Source organism: Lissotriton helveticus, chromosome 11 (genome assembly GCF_964261635.1).
Source record: "Lissotriton helveticus chromosome 11, aLisHel1.1, whole genome shotgun sequence".
Taxonomy (NCBI): Eukaryota; Metazoa; Chordata; class Amphibia; order Caudata; family Salamandridae; genus Lissotriton; species Lissotriton helveticus.
The window spans coordinates 769782789-769803567 of record NC_136072.1 but is presented as its reverse complement, the minus strand read 5'-3'; the positions used below and the strand labels follow the sequence as shown (position 1 = coordinate 769803567).

The 20779-nt window shown below is 43.9% G+C and overlaps 1 protein-coding gene across 3 annotated transcripts in view; it reads left to right on the top strand.

Moving 5' to 3' along the window:
• The window catches only part of HHLA2 (HHLA2 member of B7 family), a 348356-nt gene that overhangs the window by 21099 nt on the left and 306478 nt on the right, over positions 1 to 20779 (top strand). For 2 of the 3 annotated variants that reach the window (XM_078665808.1, XM_078665809.1), the window contains exon 2: positions 19147 to 19263. The exons of the other annotated variant lie outside the window; for it this stretch is intronic. In XM_078665808.1, coding sequence (XP_078521934.1) covers positions 19147 to 19263 — 117 coding nt within the window. The remainder of the gene's footprint in view (positions 1 to 19146; positions 19264 to 20779) is intronic. 3 annotated transcript variants of the gene reach the window in all.

The following is a 20779-nucleotide window of genomic DNA, read 5'->3' as shown; positions in this document are numbered from 1 at the left end:
CCACATCCAACCTATTAAGCTTATATCCCAGGTATTTGCCCTACAAAAATAAGAAAGAGATAAGGTGGGATATCCAGTTGGTCACCCTTGTCCCACCAATTTACAGTGGCGGAGGTTATAAAACAAAATCGATCTGTTTGGTAGTGATCCCTTTCTGAAAAAGCATTTAGTGTTTGGGGATATGACAGCAGCTTATTTTTTTCCTGTAATAGGCATCGTCCGACCCGAAAATATTTAATTTATTAATACATCACATAGGGAACATTCTGGGTGAGGTGAGTACATATTTGAGCTGTTTATTACAATTGTATAGTCCCAGCTACAGTAGGTATTCCTAACTCAGAACTAAATGCATATGAGATAACCACTGAGGTATATGAATTAATGGAAAAAGAAAACTGAGAAACCACATTGGATAAAACCAAATCATGGAAAACCAATTTTAAGAGGAGACAATTTAAAGGAAATACAAATAAATCAAAAATTAAAGGAAACTTTTTAAATGAATGGCAATTTAAAGGAAACTTCCAAAATCACACCCTTGGGTGAAGTTAAGGGATAGTGAGTGTTTTTGGGGGTTCAGGGATGTGTGGTAAATAAATAATTAATTACCGGTACTATTTTTGAATACATTAATAAAACAGATAGCTCAATAAATAAGAGGCAAGATCCGATGTATCTGAGTCGAACGGGCTTTATTCAGGCATAAGGGAAGGGACAGGATCTGAACAGCCTGAAATAGAATGGCACGAGTGGCAGCTGCAACGTTTCATCAACAGTACATGATATATATAGTAAAACATCACAATTACATTACATACAGTAGGCGTAACTAGTGACAAGCGTACGATAAGAACACATGGGCGTGAAAAGAAGGCGTGCACAGGGCGTGCACGTAGACATGTGATGAAAACGTCACAGAAGTGTCATAAAGTGGGTGGATACATAGAGGGGGCTACCTGAGCAGCTGGAACCTTTAACCTAGTGGTGCGCGCAAACGGGCCATGACGTGTTACCGGGGAGAACTGGGGGCTATGACTTCTGCACTAGAAGAGGAGACGAAAGTCTGCGATGTCAGGACGACATGTACCTATAGCATATCTGGTATCTGGTGTTTTGGAGTACATGTTGATAGAATCTAAAAGTTATCAGGGCAAAGGCTACTGGACACTAAGACTGGTGCATGCATATATTCTTCGTGTATTGCGTGTGCTATGAATCTTCTATGGATGTTAATTAATTCTCTTACATGGAGACAGAAAGACTAGACTATAGCTAAAGCTGTTTATGTGGTTCGTTAGCTTAGGAATGTGAAGACGGAGAGCTGAACTGATAACTAGAGGCATAACATATTCTTGGCAGACAGGCAGGCAGAGCCAGGCCAGGCACCGCGCTGCGCGGCAGGAAGTAAGTGAAGGGTCAGGGATGCAGGTGGGGGCTGCATCGCTCCTCGGAGTGGGTTCAGGAGACTGGAGCTTGAATCTGGTGTCCGGGCCCTTTTGAGGCCTAGAAACGGGGACAATTCAATGAATTAACGTGCATAATGTAAAACGTGGGCAACATAGGCCTAATACTCGTTGCTTTCACGAGAACTGGAAACTGGCATACTAACGTTGGACACAACTATAATGGCGTCTTTAATCGATCATAGGGGAATATATGCATATCGATCATGCACATATGACATAGGATGTGGAACACGTAGGCACATATGACAAGGCAAAATTCAATTTTCCTCATTCCCTCCTTGTGCCCTACGTTTCCATCAGGAAACATCAATATTCATGATACCATCTATTTGTTCATATAACATCATTTGCTCGTCTCGAATTGTCTTGGAACGGGACTTAGGACTAGGAATACAAGAGGTAGCACACAAGCCGCAAATCGCAGGGCCACATTGTAAACAGAGGCAGCAACTGAATATGATCATTACTGCTATACCCAGGAATGACAATACTTTCCATCCCCAGGCAGATATTATACTCCAGAGCCAACCGGACCATGTCCAGGTGCCTGGATTCTGGTGTAACTGATGGGCTATTTTATGAAGTCTGGTTATAGCTGAATAAACAGACGGTGCGTTATTAGGAATGAAAATGCAGCAACTAGATCCGATGACTCTACAAGCTCCTCCCCTATCGGCCAGTATGACGTCAAGGACGAGACGATTTTGGAGCACAACAAATCTCATAGCAGATTGCTCTTCAGTCAAGTTACCTAGAGCGGAAGTAGTCTCATTCACTACTGCTTCAAGGGTTCTGGTTAGCCTACGTATTAGCTTACTATTCTGGACAGGACCTATGAAGAAAAAGAAACCTTTATTGAAGTCTTGATATTGTTCTAAGGCAGTTTCAGTTTGATCGACAATTGGGGACTGAGTCTCCCTTCTATGTCTAACGTGTACTAGATGTGTGTTTCTGTGATAATCGGATGGGGCTAGAAAAACTGGTGGTAGTAGGAAGGCAATGTAACATGTTCCATCCCAATCGAGGGGCAGACGAACATATGCGGTCTGGCCACATACAAAATATGAATGACGTGAGGCTTTGAAAATAGATTTCCCACTGTCACTATACTCGACCACAGTAGTACAATCACTATGACCTACATGTGCGGAACCATTCTTTCTGACACATAATTCACCTTTAACGGGTAGAACTGAAATAGCAGGCAAATCTGGAGTAGTTTCGGACTGAACATTCAGGACCATGAAATTCGAGGAATAATTACCTAGATCATATACTTCATTTTCTAGATCTAACCCTGTTCTATGGGAAGGACCTTCCTTGTCTGGAAAACATGTTCTATTCAGAAGAAACATATCATTTGAGGATGACGTTAACGTGGACCATGCTCCACACGAACCATTGTGTGAAAACGGGTAGGGAAAGAGTGGCAGAACTCCCTTCGGTGTCTGGAAAGGGGGGAGTCGACCACACACCCAACAATTAGTGGCATTGCTGGTCTGATGTGAATAGTGTAACATTCGGATAAACGTATTATTGCGCATGGCAAGACGATAGGATAACTCGTGAAGAGGCAGGTCGCTAAAAGTGTGCTCTACTGTAGTATTAGAGAAAAAATGTACATGCGAATTAATTGGAAAACATAAATGTAAGGCATAACTTATGCAGGTAACCATAAGACTCAGAAATAGCAAAAGCAATAAAGTAATAATACATCTACTTCGAAGATTCTTTTGATAACGTATTCTCTTAGAGTTTTGACTAACTCTCTCACTGTGTGGGTCTATCTCATACATGTCAGGAACCTGTCTAACCGTTTCACCCGAGAGGGACTTAGACAATTAAACTGGCTGACTTACTAGACCTCAGTTTTTCTTTATACTCCTGCTGCGGAGTTTTCTCTAACAGGGGAAGTTTAGAGTCAGTATCTGGGCAGTCCTTGAGAACGGGGCAGTCCTTGAAAACAGTTTTTGGTTTGAGTCCATGGAATCGCTTCACATGACTGGAGTGTAACCACCCCTTTCTTCCTTCAATCTTCACGGCGGTCCTTGTTGTTAGTAGTACAAGTCGGGGCTCCGTCCAGCGGGGCTCCAGCGGACTTGTGCGATCAAAATTACGAATCAAAATGAGGTCGCCTGGTATGACCTCATGCGGTTTTACTTCGGTGTTGTCTGGAAAAGCAGCGGCAACCTGTGAACGACAAGAAAGTAGTGCAGACATCAAGGAAGCCAGGTAATCTGTCAGCATATTACTGTCAACATCAGTTATTGTACGTGGTCTAGGTGTACCCCACATGTTTGGGGGACGACCGAAAACTACCTCATAAGGAGACAGACCTGAACGGGAGTGAGCGACCATTCTCATATAAAAAAGAGCGACTGGCAGGGCTACCATCCAATCTACGCCTTTTTCTGCGCATACTTTGGCAATGCGGATTTTCAGAGTCTGATTATGTCTCTCTACAAGACCGGCTGCTTCGGGATGTCGTACACAGTGGAACTTCCACTGGTACCCTAACAGAAGGGATACTTGTTTCATGAGTTCGGATGAGAATGGCTGGCCGTTATCTGAATACACGACCCTAGGCAATCCATAGCGGGGGAAAAACTCACGAACCAACTGCCTGGCAGTGGTCGCAGCTGTGTAATCTGGGACTGGATATGCTTCTGTCCACCTGGACAAAGCGCATACAACTACGAGGACATACTTGAAACCTCGACATCGCTCCATCTGAATATAGTCCATCTGGAGGACTTCAAAAGGGTGGTCAGGAGGATGGAATCCACCTTGTTCCACCGGGACACCTTTACCTGGATTGAACTGACAACAGATCATGCAGGTACGCACTTTCTGCTTGGCTGCTGCTCGTAAATGCTTGTTAAACCAGAGGTTCTGAATACTGTCTAACATGGCCTTTTCTCCTAAGTGTGCTGGACTATCTGCGGTGTTAATAATAACTTGAACCATAGAGTCGGGGAGAAACCATGTGGCTTTTCCCTTCGTCAACCATCCTTGATCTGTCTGGACCCCTCCTTGTTCGGACCATTTCTTGATTTCCTCTGGGGTAGCATGTGACTGTATATCTAGTACGTCTTGTGTAGGGTCCTTAACTGTCATACAAGTAGTCTGATCTGGAATGTCTGTCGGTGTCGTGTTAACTGGAATATCTGGAGTCTGAGCTGTGAGCTTGGCTGTTCGATCTGCCAGGTCGTTACCCTGGGAAATGATGTCAGTGACTTTCGTATGTGCTTTGCACTTCATGATAGCGATAGCTGTCGGTAAATGTATTGCATCTAACAGAGCTTGAATGAGGGGGCCATGCTGAATCTTGGTTCCATGAGAAGTCATAAAACCTCTTTCTTGCCAGAGCACTCCAAAGTCGTGTACGACTCCGAATGCATAACGTGAATCTGTGTATATGTTTACTTTCAGGTTCTTGGCTCGTATGCAGGCTTGGGTCAAAGCGACGAGCTCTGCTGCTTGAGCAGACAAGGTGTCAATACGATGTGTTTCTATAACTTCAGTTTCAGTAGTCACTGCATACGCGGCTACTAGTTCTCCTGTACTTGTTCTCATACATGAACCATCCACATAAAGCGGCAGGTCGGGATCAGGTAATGCAATGTCTGTCAAGTCTTGTCTTGGCTTTGTCATGGTGTTAACAACTTCCACACAGTCATGTGTGGCAGGATTTGAAGTAACTGAGGGTAACAGTGTAGCTGGATTTAAAATGTTGCAGCGTCTGATTTCTATGTGTGGCTGAAACAATGTCAGTTCATATCCTGTTAAACGTGCAATTGTCAAGTGCTGAGTCTGTGTTTGGTTTAAAAGAACTTCCACGGAGTGTGGAACTTGTACTGTCAGGGAGTGTCCTAACACTATGGAATCACTTTGTCTGATAGCTAGGGCTGTGGCTGCAACTGACTTGAGGCACGCAGGCAGAGCCTGGGCTACCGGATCTAATGTGCTAGAGAAATAAGCACAGGGCTTGTATTGTCCTGCTTGATCTTGTGTGAGAACAGATAATGCAGTACCATCACGTTCAGTGACAAAAAGTGAGAACGGCTTACTATAGTTTGGTGTTGCTAGAACAGGTGCTTGGTATAAAGCTTTCTTTAACTCATTGAAAACAAGTGTATGTTCCTGGGTCCAAGGGAGGACAGTCGATACGGCTGCCTCCTGTGTCGTTAACTGTATCAGTGGCTTAGCTAGAAATGCATACTGAGGAATCCATTGTCTGCAGTAAGAAGTGAGGCCGATAAAAGCTCGTACCTCCTTTTGAGTCTTGGGCTGTGGAAGATGTGCTATTAACTGGATACGGTCAGGTGTCAACTGCCTACCCCTCTTGGACAGTAAGTGTCCTAGGTAGACCACTTGCTGGACACAGAATTGCAATTTGGAAGGGGACACCTTGTGCCCCATCTCGGCCAGAAAATACAAGACTGTAAGTGACGCACGTTCGCAGTCACGTTCAGAACGAGCTGTGATCAATAGATCATCGACATACTGGAGCAGGGCAGTGTCAGTTGGCATATGAATATTGTCTAGTTGTCTTTTAAGCGCTTGACTGTAAATACTAGGACTTTCTGTGAAACCTTGAGGAGCTCGTGTGAATTTATAGCTCCTTCCATTTAAACAGAATCCGAAAAGGAATTGGCTGTCTGGATGAATGGGGACACTAAAGAATGCGTTCTTGAGATCAATAACAGTGAAGAACGTAGCTTCTGAATCAATAGCAGTTAATAGGGAAGAAATATCTGGAACCACTGGGTACTGGGGTATGATACATTTATTAAGTTCTCGAAGGTCAATCACTAATCGATAAACTGGAGGTGCATTGGGATCAGTACGTTTCAGAATCGGAATGATAGGAGAATTACATACATTGGAGTCAGTTTCTACAACTACTCCTTGAGCAATTAGCTCGTCAATAATTTTGGATTTGGCTGCTACAGCCTCAGGTGGCAATTTGTACTGTCGGATTCGTGGTAATACAACACCTTTCTTCAGAGTAACACGATAGGGTGTAATGTGCATACAGCCTACATCAGTTGGACCTTGCGCCCATAAATGCTGTGGTACATTCAATAATCTTGGATCGAAATCACGTAATACATAATGACCTTTAAAATCTCTTAAAAACAATCGTACTCCTTCTGGTGAACAGCATATAACTGCTCCTAATTCTTTCAGTGTCTTGATGCCCAGTAAATTTTCTGGACATGATTTCGTAAGTAACAAGTCTGTAGTTCGGGACAATGGACCAACTTCTAGAGTAACTGGTTTCGATATTTCATTAACAATAGGCTTTCCTGAAAATCCAAGGGAAACATTTCTAGAGCCTGAGAGCGGAGCCCCTGGAACCTCGTCATGACTGATGGTAGTCCTACTTGCCCCTGTATCAATCAGAAACTTTCTGTCTTTCCCTAATACTTGACTATGTACATAGGGACCCTCTTGATCTACAGGAATCTCGATGAGAGGCAAGCCAACCTCCCTCTCTAGGCTGTTTCATGAATACGGCTGATAATCTGGATACTCTGACTGTGCGTACTGGTACATCTGCTGTGTAACGTGCTGTGTGGCAGCTATAGGCTGCGGTACTGTAACTGTCTGTTGTGCGTTCTGCGGTAGCTGAGAATTCTGCGGAACCTGTTCTTGTCTAGGCGGACGTGGTCTCTCTTTCGTTTTACCAGTAGCTATGTTGTGTTTCAGAACTGCACATTCGTTTATATAATGACCTGGCTGTTTACAGTAATTGCATGTCCCTTTAACGGGAGCTGCAGGATGACTAGCTTGATTCGTACCCCTCTTCTGACTGTCTTGTGGAACAGACTGTGCAACTAGTACTTTCATTTTCGTGTCTTTCATACGTCTCTTTTCATGTTCCTGCTCCTCCCTAATTCTGTTCTGGTGATACTGGAGCATCTGGAGCATTTGTGACGGAGTATTAGCTTGCCAGGTACTTTCGACTTTCAGTACTCGATTTTTAACTTGTGGTAAAGAATTCTCGACTAGTTTGGTAACAAAAAGATGTGGATACGATTCACTACTTGTTTTCAGACCACTATTAATAATGAAACATTTCTCAAATCTAGAATAAAAATCACTAGTGTCTTCATCTTGTTTCTGTTTACAGGCTGAGATGGCATCCCAGTCTTCCTTTTTCGTGGCTAGTAATCTTGGCAAGACTTGTATCAGTAACTCGGGCAATGCTTTAGCTTTTTCCCCAAGACCGGTACCTGGAACTCGTGTATTTTCTTCAGTCTCTAATGCGGTCCAATCTATCTTTTTCTCTCCCACCTCCCATTCTTTTTCTTTAAGTTTTTCATATATGCCCGCAGGCAACAGGACCTTTAACATTTTAATGATATCAGGATACGTGTATTCTCCCATACGGAGCATGTCCTTTAATTCACGGTGGAACCCTGCTGGGTCTTTATCGTGACAGGGTATTAACTTTTTCATTTCTAGAAGTTCTATTTTCGTGATAGGGGTGTAAACAAATACTCGTTCGAGATCACCCCACTCTCCCTTAACTGGATGTACTTCTCGCAACGGATTCTGTCTATCTATGTAGAATGATTTCCTTACTGGGGGTGGAACAGGAACAAAATGTGGATTCAGGAACGTTCTGTATTTGTGGCGCTGTTCTAAGATGACACTAATTAAATCAGTACCTAGACCTTTCCATCTGTTTAAGAGTAACTCGTTCAGTATATCATGTAAAGGACCTGGATCAGAATACTGATCCTCATACAATGTAATGAGGTGCTGGATCATATACGTACCCACCAGACGCTGCTCGGCTGGGGGCAGTTTCAGAAACGTTTGGGCCACTATTTCGTCTGGAAACGTGGTAGAATCACTAGTCCATCGGACTGCTGATCGGGCTAGTTCTTGTTCATGCATGGTATTAAGCTCACTATAACCTATTCGTAATTTCAGAATTTGATCGGTGGCCTGGAATACTTGTTCTAGAGAACATTGTTCTGGTACGGGAGGAGGAAAAACTTTCTTGTAATCTAGACATGAATGTCGGTCGGAAAGTCTAGTTCTACCTACATATGCTATTCTGGCGGGATTCTCGCTGTCTACCTCTTCACTGGAAGAGTCATTCTCTTTCTCGGTTGCTCTTTTTGCTTCCTCCTTCTGGTGTATACTTATAATTTCCTTGCGAATTTTCCTGTACATACTTTCTATACTACCTTGTGACTTGTGTTTTCCCGCGGCTATATTGTCACTCCACCTAGTCAGGCCTTTCATCTCGTCTTGGTCTTTATCTGGATAATCTTGTTCTCTTATTAAACAGTTAATCAAGAACTGTAAAATCATATTTTGAATCTCGGCTTTCCTGTGTGCCATAGCTTCGTGAATACTTCCTGGATTCTCTCCTGTACGGACAAAATGATATATTCTGTCTAGATGTACTTTCATGTCGGGCAGGGTGACCAAAAAGTTGGCAACCCGTCTTAAACGTACTGAGTATAATACCATGTGATCTTCGCCTGGGACTGGATCATATATACAGTCGGTAAGAAGTCTCTTGAGGTCTGCGTATGTAGCCACTTTTGGCGTACGCTGTAACGCTGCTTCTCGCGGCGTCAGTCGTCTTACTTGAGGCGGGGTGATAGGAGCACCTCCCCCCGCACCTCCTGAACTGGAATCGTCAGTTAATACTGTACGTGCTGGTAGAGTGGCTGGCAAAACGGGTACACCTAATGTGTGCTGGTCCGGGGGTACTTGCACATTAACGTGGTCCCCGGGACCAGTGGCTGGAGGAACAGGAATTACATTATTTACAGGATGCTGAGCGTGAGCAGGCGGAATACGATTTACATATTCCGGGACTGTGTCGTCTAAGTAGGACGAAAGAAAAATTTCAGCTGCGGTCGGTTTATGACGTAGCTTAATCGGGACCAATGGTGGCGGTAAATTACAGGGTGCTTCCGGGGTTGCTTTCGGCAAGCCCTCGGCAAGAAGAGGATACATACCTTTAATAAGGGTATTTCTCTGTCTATCTGACTGTTCTGCTCTAACTCGTTCACCTTCTTCAATTAATTCCCTTTCTTGGGCTTTTTCTGCGGATTCCCTACTTAACTCTGCTTTTCTGAATTCTTTTTCGGTTCTTTTATGAGATTCTTTGCGCCATAACTCGATGGCATCTTTCTGGGACTGTCTGGCTTTCTTTTTCCATAATGCTTCTTCTACTCGCATGATGCACTCGGCATCCCATGTACCTGATACAGGCCATCTATATTTTTCTTCAAGATGTTTGGTGTAATCCACCCATAAGTCTAGATATAATATGGCATTTAAACCATGCTTGTGATACATAAAATGTCCAGGACTGTCCCTAGGAGGGACAGGAACTGATTCTTCGAGTAACCCTTTTCTGGTTTTGATCTGACGTAATTTCGAGAACAGAGGCATGGCTGAATTGTACTTGCGAACACAATACACAATAATCACAGTAATGAAATGGCAAACAAATCACTCATACCACGACATAGAAATACATTAATAACAGTTCGAACAGAATTCTACCTGATACGCTGAAAACATAACACTTGAATTTCTCGAGAACGGACTTACTAGAATTACTGGATGCACTGCTAAAACAGTACAGAACATACCGGTCTCATAAAGAGACACGTCATACCGTATCCACCTAGATGGACACGTCGGACTGGATCTGTGTACCCAAACCCATCGGACCAGGAACAAACTAATGAACCTGTCTAGATACTTCCCCCGCAACGGTACTCACCGGGAAGCAGAAACTGAAGGCCTCGGACTGGACTGGACTGCTACGACGTCTGGTTACTACGCATGCGCTTCGGACCTCTTTCTTCGGTTACAGGTGGGCCTCCGGATACCTCGGACCTTGCTCTCTCGGCTTGGGCTCTGGTCGGGACGAACCGCATTCCACACCGCCTCGTCTGGATGCCGGACCGCAGTTTCCGTCTCCTCCGTGGGCCTGAGGGAGACTTGAAGCAGAAATATCTGCACGTGCACGGTAGAGTTCCGTCACGGCTGTAGAAGGGTCAGGGGGCCTGCGTTATATCGCCAGCGCGTGGGGAAGGGGCTCGTACCTGTTCGGGCGCCATTATGTGGTAAATAAATAATTAATTACCGGTACTATTTTTGAATACATTAATAAAACAGATAGCTCAATAATTAAGAGGCAAGATCCGATGTATCTGAGTTGAACGGGCTTTATTCAGGCATAAGGGAAGGGACAGGATCTGAACAGCCTGAAATAGAATGGCACGAGTGGCAGCTGCAACGTTTCATCAACAGTACATGATATATATAGTAAAACATCACAATTACATTACATACAGTAGGCGTAACTAGTGACAAGCGTACGATAAGAACACATGGGCGTGAAAAGAAGGCGTGCACAGGGCGTGCACGTAGACATGTGATGAAAACGTCACAGAAGTGTCATAAAGTGGGTGGATACATAGAGGGGGCTACCTGAGCAGCTGGAACCTTTAACCTAGTGGTGCGCGCAAACGGGCCATGACGTGTTACCGGGGAGAACTGGGGGCTATGACTTCTGCACTAGAAGAGGAGACGAAAGTCTGCGATGTCAGGACGACATGTACCTATAGCATATCTGGTATCTGGTGTTTTGGAGTACATGTTGATAGAATCTAAAAGTTATCAGGGCAAAGGCTACTGGACACTAAGACTGGTGCATGCATATATTCTTCGTGTATTGCGTGTGCTATGAATCTTCTATGGATGTTAATTAATTCTCTTACATGGAGACAGAAAGACTAGACTATAGCTAAAGCTGTTTATGTGGTTCGTTAGCTTAGGAATGTGAAGACGGAGAGCTGAACTGATAACTAGAGGCATAACATATTCTTGGCAGACAGGCAGGCAGAGCCAGGCCGGGCACCGCGCTGCGCGGCAGGAAGTAAGTGAAGGGTCAGGGATGCAGGTGGGGGCTGCATCGCTCCTCGGAGTGGGTTCAGGAGACTGGAGCTTGAATCTGGTGTCCGGGCCCTTTTGAGGCCTAGAAACGGGGACAATTCAATGAATTAACGTGCATAATGTAAAACGTGGGCAACATAGGCCTAATACTCGTTGCTTTCACGAGAACTGGAAACTGGCATACTAACGTTGGACACAACTATAATTGCGTCTTTAATCGATCATAGGGGGATATATGCATATCGATCATGCACATATGACATAGGATGTGGAACACGTAGGCACATATGACAAGGCAAAATTCAATTTTCCTCAGATGGATGATGTTTGGGGGCGATGAGGCTTTTTTTTGTTCAAGTTTTAGGGTTAGGGGTGGCTGGAGTTTAGAATGACCGGGTTTTTATGGATCAGGGTGGGTGGAGTTTAGGGTGGTGACAGGTTTTAGGGTTCACAGATGAATAGAGTTTAGCGGTATTGAGGGAGTATTGGGGTTCAAGGATGGGTGGCGTGTAGGGGAGTTGAGTGTTTTAAGGGCTTAAAGATCAGTGAAAAGTAAAGTAAAGTAAAGTAAATTCTTTATTGTTCGGTTAATCAAAACCATTACAATTTGTGGCATACTACAGCATTTAAAACAAAGTTCTTAAATTATTAGCAAGGAAATAAATAGGAAGAGGAAAAGAAAAGGAGTTAAAAGAAAAAAATGTGCGTTACCAAAAAGATTTACGATGCAAGGAGTACGACCAGTCGTAGCAGAATTTACTGCGATGCGGATTTATCTATCAGCAATGGTCTTAAGTCTCAATGGGAGTCCGGCAAGCGGTAGCGTGCCTTGTTTTCTCCGCGAAACTGTCCAGGAATTTTACTAATCTACATATCAATTGGGCGTCCGCTGAGCATAAAGCATGGACTATCGCGGACCGGCAAGTACGGACTCCTAGCTCATTGAATTTGTCCTTGAGCCAGTGGCGCCGTCCGTGGTACATGGCTGGGCAGATACAAACTATGTGTATAAAGTCTTGGTTGCCTGCACCGCAGAGATCACATTCCGTTGTTACTTGTGGTCTCCATCTGGGTTGGTCTAGTCGTGTGGGTAAGATGCCCATCCTTAGATGGAGGAATTTGCGTTTAAGGTTTAACGAGAGTGCCGTGTCTAGATAAGGGGCTGGCGCTGGCCTTGTGTATGATCTAATAATCATCCAGGCATGAGACCGGGTGCTGAAAGTTATTTTGTCGTTGAGGAACGAGTGCTTCTTGGCAGTGCTTTTGACTACCTGGTTGAACGAAGGGGCTGGGAGTTTTGTTTCCCACAGTGATCCGAGCTCAGTTTCCTCTAGTGAGAGCTTTAGATATTTTGAGTGCTCAGAGTTCGGGCTTGTCTGGATCGCTCCCCAAAGTGCGCCATTCATTTTATTCTCCTTGTTCCTCCAGACATAGTACCAGAATTTAATGGCCTCATATTTTTTTAGTAAGACTTGGGATTGTAGTCCAAGTTCAAGTCTGACTTGTGCTGGGGAAGAGTTATTCGGTAAGAAGAAGACCCGCTTGTAGACTTTAGTTTGTATTTTCTCCAGGAGGGTGGCGCTTTTCCCATGGTGCAGAATGCTCCCGTACGCTATTGTAGGCAGTAATTTGGCTTTCATTGTAATTAGCAGGGGGGAGACAAGAGGGCCCTTTAGTTCAGCTGCCAAGTTGCTGAAGGCATGCAATAATGCTGCCCCCTTTCTTTCCATGGCTTTGAAATGTACCAGGAAATTTAAATGCCTGTCTAAGTGTATCCCCAAATATTTATAGTCATTGACGGATTCCAGCTGGTCGTTGTTTATTCGAAAAGTTGGCAGATTTTTGCTTCGTCGTGATATGAGCATTGTCTTTGTTTTCTTAATGTTTATGGTTAACAGGTTCCTTTTTGTATAGGCGGACAAGTCGTGTAGCAGACGTTGCAGGCCAAATCTTGTCTGGCTCAAGAGTACCACATCGTCCGCGTACGATAAGTGCGTAAGGCGAAGAGTGCCTAACTTAGGAGGATGTGCGTTAACCTTGTCTAGACTTTCTGCCAGATCGCTCATAAATAAATTAAATAGGTATGGGGCCAGGACGCATCCTTGCTTTAGTCCGTCAACAGTGTAGATCTTCCTGGTCAGACGTCGCCCATTGTCAACTTTTACCTGCATCCAGGTTTCAGTGTAGAGGTTAATGATGGGCGAGAGAATTGAGTCCGGTAGGCCCTGGTGTTTTAGTTTTGCCCAAAGCATTTGCCTGTTGACGCGGTCAAATGCCGCTTTAAAGTCTACAAAACAGGTATAAAGATCGTGGGATTTCTGTAGACTTTTCTCAGCAATAAGGCTTAGGGCCTTGGCATTCGTCGTTGTACCCATGCCACGCCGGAAGCCGGTTTGGTTCAAAGGTATTTTACTGTTCGTTTCAGACCATTCAGCCAGGTCCGCTAGTATCAATGACGCATAGTATTTTGATTCTGCGTCGAGGAAAGCAATCAGGCGTATAGTTATTTGGGTCCTTAAGCTCGCCGCCTTTATAGATAGGGGATATAATGGCTCCCCTCCAGCTCTCAGGAATACTGCCTGTGTTAGTAACTGTTCGGAACAGTAAGCTGAATTTACTAGCCCAATACTGCGGGTCAGTCTTGTAGATGGCTTGTGGGACGCCGTTAGGGCCTGGGGCGCTGTCTTGCTTGCTTTTTCCAATTATTTTTAAAATACTTTGTTCTACATCATGCCTGGGCCATGAAGCCATTGGACCATTTCCCATTGCACTGGTCTCTTGGCGGACTGAGGCAGTGACTTCCCGCACTGTGTCATTTGTTGCTTCGAGGGGCAAGAAGGTAGCTGCACTCTTGTTATTGATTGAAAATGTGTCCGTTAGATGTTGGGACCATTGGGATTCGGTTATGCAGGCCATGCCTATTGGTTGGGCTTTCCGGTTTACAGAGTTAACTAGTAGCCAGAAGGCCCGCGAATCGGCTCTCTTGATGCTGTGCAGTAATTTGGACCAGAACTCATTTTGAAGGGTTTGTTTTTCGGTCCATATTAATTTCTTATATTGGGTCCTGACCTTGCGTACGGCTGACCAAACACTAGCATTTTTGGTGTGTCCGCGTGCCTGACGTATACGTTTTTTCAGATGTCTCTTTAAAGGTAGTGCAGATCTATTAAATGGATTCCTAGGTTTAGCAGAGGATCTTGCTGTGTTGCTTGAGTTGGTCCTAGGGAGCTGCATCAAGTAATTATTCCAAAGGGCCGGGCTCAGGGCATTCTCAGTCAAAAGGTCTTCTAATAGTTTTTTGGCGTCATTAGATATTTGTGGAAGGGATTCACTTGTCCACTTGAGCCGCTTCAAGTTGGTCGTCGTAAGGTTGCCTGGTAACATGGGAGCTAGTTCGAGTACGGGTATTTCCGTCGCCATCTCAAGATGTTGTTTAGAGTGATCGCTGTCCAGGGAACAGATAATGTGAAAGTTTTGTATTTGACTAAGCAGGGGTAGAGTAACGAATGTATAGTCCAATACCAAGCATGATTTGTGGCCGATGTAGGTAATTGAAAGGGGGTTATCTTGATTAGTTCTTCCATTTAGTGCTCGGAGACCAAGGTTTTCGAGGTCCCACATGAGTTGTTTGCCCTCCTTGTCCTTCTTCACTACCTGGGGAATAGCCTGCGGCAAGACGTTCCAGATTTCATTTGCAGCATTAATGTTGACTTCGTCCTCCGGTGCCTGTAAAAGGTTTGCGTTAAAGTCGCCCGTGAGGATTATCTCCCAGTCTGGATGTTCTAAGCGCCTGGTGGTGATTACCAAGGTAATACGTTGGAATAGGTTTTTTTTGGAAGTTTTTTTGGATTTGCATATATGTTCATTAAAATTAGGGTTCTGGTTATGGCCGTTGTTATGCTCTCTAGTTTTAAGATTTGCATATCCGCAGTTGAGTCTGGGGATTGTGTTACTCTGACATTTAATGATGTTGATATGTAGACAGAGAGGCCCCCACAGGCTCGCCCAAAGCGCTGGAGGCGGGTCGCGCTTACGTGATAGCCCAGGCGGCCAGGTATATCAATTGGGTCGGTTTGACACGTTTCCTTTAAGGCTATAATTGCATAGGAATCCCAATTGGCGGCTTTGCAGTGGATTTTAGGGCTGGTGAATGCTTTTGTGTTTACATTTTTTTTATTGATTTATACACTTTTGACGAAAATAATCGCAGCAATAATGAAAATATGCTTTGTAACCTCCCACAAACGTAGGAGAAGCGAAAAAACTTATCTAATCAACAACTCCAACATCCTCCCCTTCCCCAATGTCCCTTCCCTCCTCCCTTCCCCTTCCCCTGGCTGTTAAGCGACTGAGCCTATTAATTTGCATCCTAAGGAGCAGTCTGGGTCTGATCTGTGAGGCGCAAAAGTAGGAAATATTTGGGGCCAGTGAGTTCTCTAAAGTCAGAGGAAAGTAGCGATAAAAAGGTTTTCCAAAGAGCAGGGAACAAGGCACTCTGAACCATGAGTGAGAGGGCCAGGGCTATTTGATGTCCTCTGCGTGATTTAAGCAGGAATGTGAGAGCGTTCAGTAAGCCTAGGAGAATGTATGTTGGAAACCCGGGCAATTCTGTCTCTAAATGAGTGTCTATATCCTTGAGTATCAGGGTTAAAGGTGAACCGCTTCCCCGCAAGCACAAGGCGTCTTTTGTTGACTCTGTGGAGTCTAACGAGAGTAAAAAATGAATATGTTGCTCTTTTAGTGAAGGCCTCTACGCTGGAAACATTACGCGCAGTGTGTTTGTCTCTGTAGTGTATTTCCTCCCATTCTCGCTGAGTACGTGTACGGTATAATTCTAGTTCCCATCTTCTCTAACTCGGCCTCGTATGAGGTGTTGGGGCTTGTCTTATTAAACTGTATATCTGTGATATGAGGTGGGCATCATTAGATTTGGATAATAGCCACTTCTTGAACGCAGTAAGGTGGCGCTGAGCCTGCAGGAGGATACTAGAGTGCATGACCTAGTGTCTTATTTGCTGATAGCGAAACCGTTCTGTTTCAGGGAAACCCTGTTGGTTTTAGAGCTATCCAAAACAAAGCAGATCTACCTCATCAAAGAGGTGTCCAATCAATCTGCTACCCTCTCTCGTCCAGCAAGTCAAAGCCTTTGCATCTATCCCCGGAGAGAAAGAAGTGTTCTCCACAATGGGGGTCAATGCGGATGAGAAGGTGGTAAGACTTCTTTTTTCCTCTATTCTATCCCATGCCTTTAGGGGGGCTTGAACTACGAGTGAGAGATAAAGGTTCTTCGGCCTAGCTGCCGGTTTTGGCAGGAAAGGAATCTGCCATACTGACTGTCCTGCCAGAGCCCTGTTCATGAAGAGTCAATGCTTTTCAGACTCTGAGCACGACTATTCGACAAACGCCTTAATCTGGGACACCCAATATTAATCCTGGAGATTTGGGATCCCGAGATCACCCTCCCCTGGGGGACTGTAGCTTATGTCATGCCGCATTCGGTGTCTCTTGTCCGCCCAAATAAAGGTCTTTCTAAGTAACCTGAAACTCAGCATCTGGTCTTTTGTGTAGCAGCCATATACACACCTCCAACGCAAAGACTCTTGTCAGAGTCACCCTTGTACCCGAAACATTGTGAAGGATTTTTTCTAACCATTGTTTTTTTTATTTGACAATCTTCTCAACGATGTTGTGATCGCCTCAAATACGTCACGAAAACAGAAAACAAAAGCACACATTCAATGACCAGCAACACATCCAAAAATAAAACGTAAAAAAAAAACATTCTGAACATTGCACTACTCATATTACCATATGCATACTTCTTCCAAAGCATGGTTAAACTCATATTTTTGTACTAAGTTTCTTTAAAAACCATCTATCAATTACATTTTTAGTTTTTGTGCTTATTATGGGCGTCGCAATGTCATTGTTAATCGTGACGATCACGTGTTTTCCATAAAGTCTAAAATACATATATTTACACATATTACAGTATTTTACACAATATTCTCTAAAATCATGTTTTTCTAGGGAGTTTCTATAAAAACCATCTCTAAAACCTATTTTCTGTGTTCGCGGTGACACCAAAGATCGCGATGACATCGGTACCCGTGATCGTCACAGATACGTCGTGAAAATGCAAAGAAAAAGCAGGAATTTAATAGCCACCACCACATTCAACAATTATAACTATCTTGCTAATTGTAACCATCACAGTAGATAAATCACTATCTCATTAATTCAGTTATGTGAGTGTATGCATAAGTCTCTGAGTGAGTCTTTCACTGCATATATAAGTCTATGAGTGGATATCAGAGTAGACTTATGAGTCTTTCAGTAAGTGTGCCACTAGCTGCATAAGTCACTGAGTGCATCTCTCTAAGAGTGAAGGTATGAGTATAAGTCTCACAGTAGCTCTGTGAGTCAGCAGGTGATTGTCAGACATGATCTGTGACTGACTCAAAGAATTGTAGGTCTCTCAATGGGTCTGTGAGTCGATGCATGAATGTCTGAGTAAGTGTTTGACTGGGTGTGTGACTGTCTGAGTGGATGCACGAGGGTCTGAATAGGTCGGAGAGTGGGTGTATGAGTCTCTGACTAAGTATGTGAATGGGTACATGATCCTTTGACTGGATCTATGAGTGGGTGCATAAGTGCCTGAGTGAATCTGTCTATCAGTGAGTGTCAGTGGAAGCAAAAGTCTCACACGGGATCTGTAAGTATGTGTATGAATGTCTGAGTGGTTCTGTACATGGGTGCGACACTCTCCAAGTGACTCTGTAAGTGTTTTCATGAGTACCTGAATTGGTATGATACTGGGTACATCAGTATCTGAGTGGATATGTGACTGGTTATATAAGTGTGTGAGTAGGTATGTGAATCGGTGTATGAGTGTCTGAGTGAATATGTGAGTAGGTTCATAAGCGTGTGACAGTCACCAGCTAGAGTGTACAAATATATTTTTTATATATTTTCACCAATATTCACGGTGTTGCAGCGATAGTCACGACATCCTTACGACGGTAGATGGGGTCTGTGCTGGCAGACGCGTTGTCATAAATATCTCAAACGATTAAAAAATCTATTTTGGACACATAACTTTTGTCACTAACACCCCCATTGCTTAAACATGGAGTCAGAGTACCTCTACTCTGACCCATCATGTTAGCTTTTAAGACATTTTTAGCCTCATACATACATTCATATATATAAACAACAATATCTCCCAAGATAAGGAAGTACAGTACACAATGCTGCAATGCAGCGTTGTGATTGGTTTGAGTGTTGTGGTTTGGCACTCAGATGGGGATTGGGAGCCTGGGCATGTTCCTCCCCAAGCTGTGCATTACAACCGGGTGAGGAACATGCAAAGTGTGCATGACTGTTTGGCCAGCCCATGACGCTGGCCAAGCAGTTATGCCCACTTAATGTGTGCACACCACTCCTCTCTCTGTGTCTCTAACCCTACCCCACCCTATCCCAGCCACTTAGCTAAGAAAAAGAAAACGATAATAGCAAGGTTATCTTTTTCTTTTTCTTTTTCTTTTTTTCTGTTCTTATAGAAGTGTGGGGACTCTCCTCCGCCTTAGCGGAGGAGCCGTCCCTGGAAGGTACTTGATAAAAACACAGTGACATAATGGCATAAAGACAGTAGCATTAATTACAGTACCGTTTCTTCATGTGACAGTGCATGAGAATATGTTTGCATTTCTTCTTCACCTTTTTTCAGAAGGAGGCAATTTGGATGTATAGCAGCATTGTAGTAAACCGAAATGTAGTTGCTACACGAGCCAAAAGTACCTATGACTTCTTGATGTCCTTGTCAGATCCACAGGAACAGGACTGGGTAAGTACCTCAGGAGGTTTTTGTGAGTGGGTGGCATGACAGGGAAGAATGTCAGAATGAATGTATCAAGCACTGAATAGGTACAAACATAAGAGCTAATACCCTACTTATCTTGTGAGCGATCTCAGGAAACACGGTCCTGATAAAAGCCAAGTGACTCGTTTGGATGCAGAAAAGCTGAAACATGTTGACCAATTCAGGTACATAATAGAACTCTTTTGCATCACCATTTTGTTATTAACATCATCAAGGGGCCCTGAGAATAAAAAGACAAAACTTTGATTCTGGGCAATCCGAGCCAAGTTTGAAGTTTAGATCTCCAACCCCTGGCCTTACAAAGCATATCTCACAAAGAGCTCACTTGAATAAACATAGTCGCGCCCACCCAGATACAATTCTAGTACCTGTAGCAAGGACTTGATAATGAAGCATGCCCCTGAATTAAAATCTAGTGGAATAGAGTCTATTTAACAATAAGATGTTTTACCTTAACAAATAGTGCATACCAATAGATGTGCCCTTGATAATGGAGGACCCTCTCACATGTGACTGGACATTACATACAGTGGAGTGGTGTGGCTCATTGGTTAGAGGCGGCAGACCCGGAAGCAGAGAATGGCCCGGGACCAAGGTTCAATTCCCGACGCGGCAGGGTCGTGGACCAGGGTCAGCGGACTCGACAATTCTCGCCTCGGTGCCTACTCTAACCAGGGATCACACTTGGCAACTCTGGGCATTAAGCTTGCCTCATCTCTACAACGGCCCCCCACAGACTCCAGGAATGCCTGGTTTCACCTTGGAGATACGCAGAAGGGACCATCTCACAGGGAAAGCCAGGACGGGTTCCCCAGCGGTCTTCAGCGTCGGGACGCTTACGGGTAGCCGTGTGCTTTACAAGTCCCATACATTTACATTTACATAAGTATGCCTGATCTTGGGTGGTAATTCTATAGAAAGATAGGGTTCAATATTTGCAACTGGAATGCAACATGCATATATCAAATACATACATGTGCTCGACAGGGAAGGCAGGTCTGCATATCTAGAGTGTATATCAATGCTTGAATGTACAGAGGTAGAGTCATGGGTAAAGTCTGCATATTGAAGATCTCAGTTAAGTCCAGACAGCCAGAGATAAAGTCAAGCTCACTATAATTGTGCAACTCAAAGCAGTCAATTGATGTGCATTATTCAGATATACACAGTCTCACTACTGCCAGCTCACAAAAGCTCTCAAAAATGACTAAACACCCCCAAAATGGCCAAGGACAACTCCAACCTCGTTGCCTCAGAAAGCTCTGAGTCTGAAATAATAAAGCAAACCATATTTTATTTTATTTTATTTTATTTATATTTGAATGTAGCACAGCTCTGCCATCTAGATATAAGTGTGCTTAACATTACAATGAACATTTGAGCCAAAGCCTTGTCTACAACAAACATGAATTATAGCACAACCTTTCAACAGTATAGAAGCAAGGATTAAGTAGCACATGTAGACTAATCAAAGATTAAC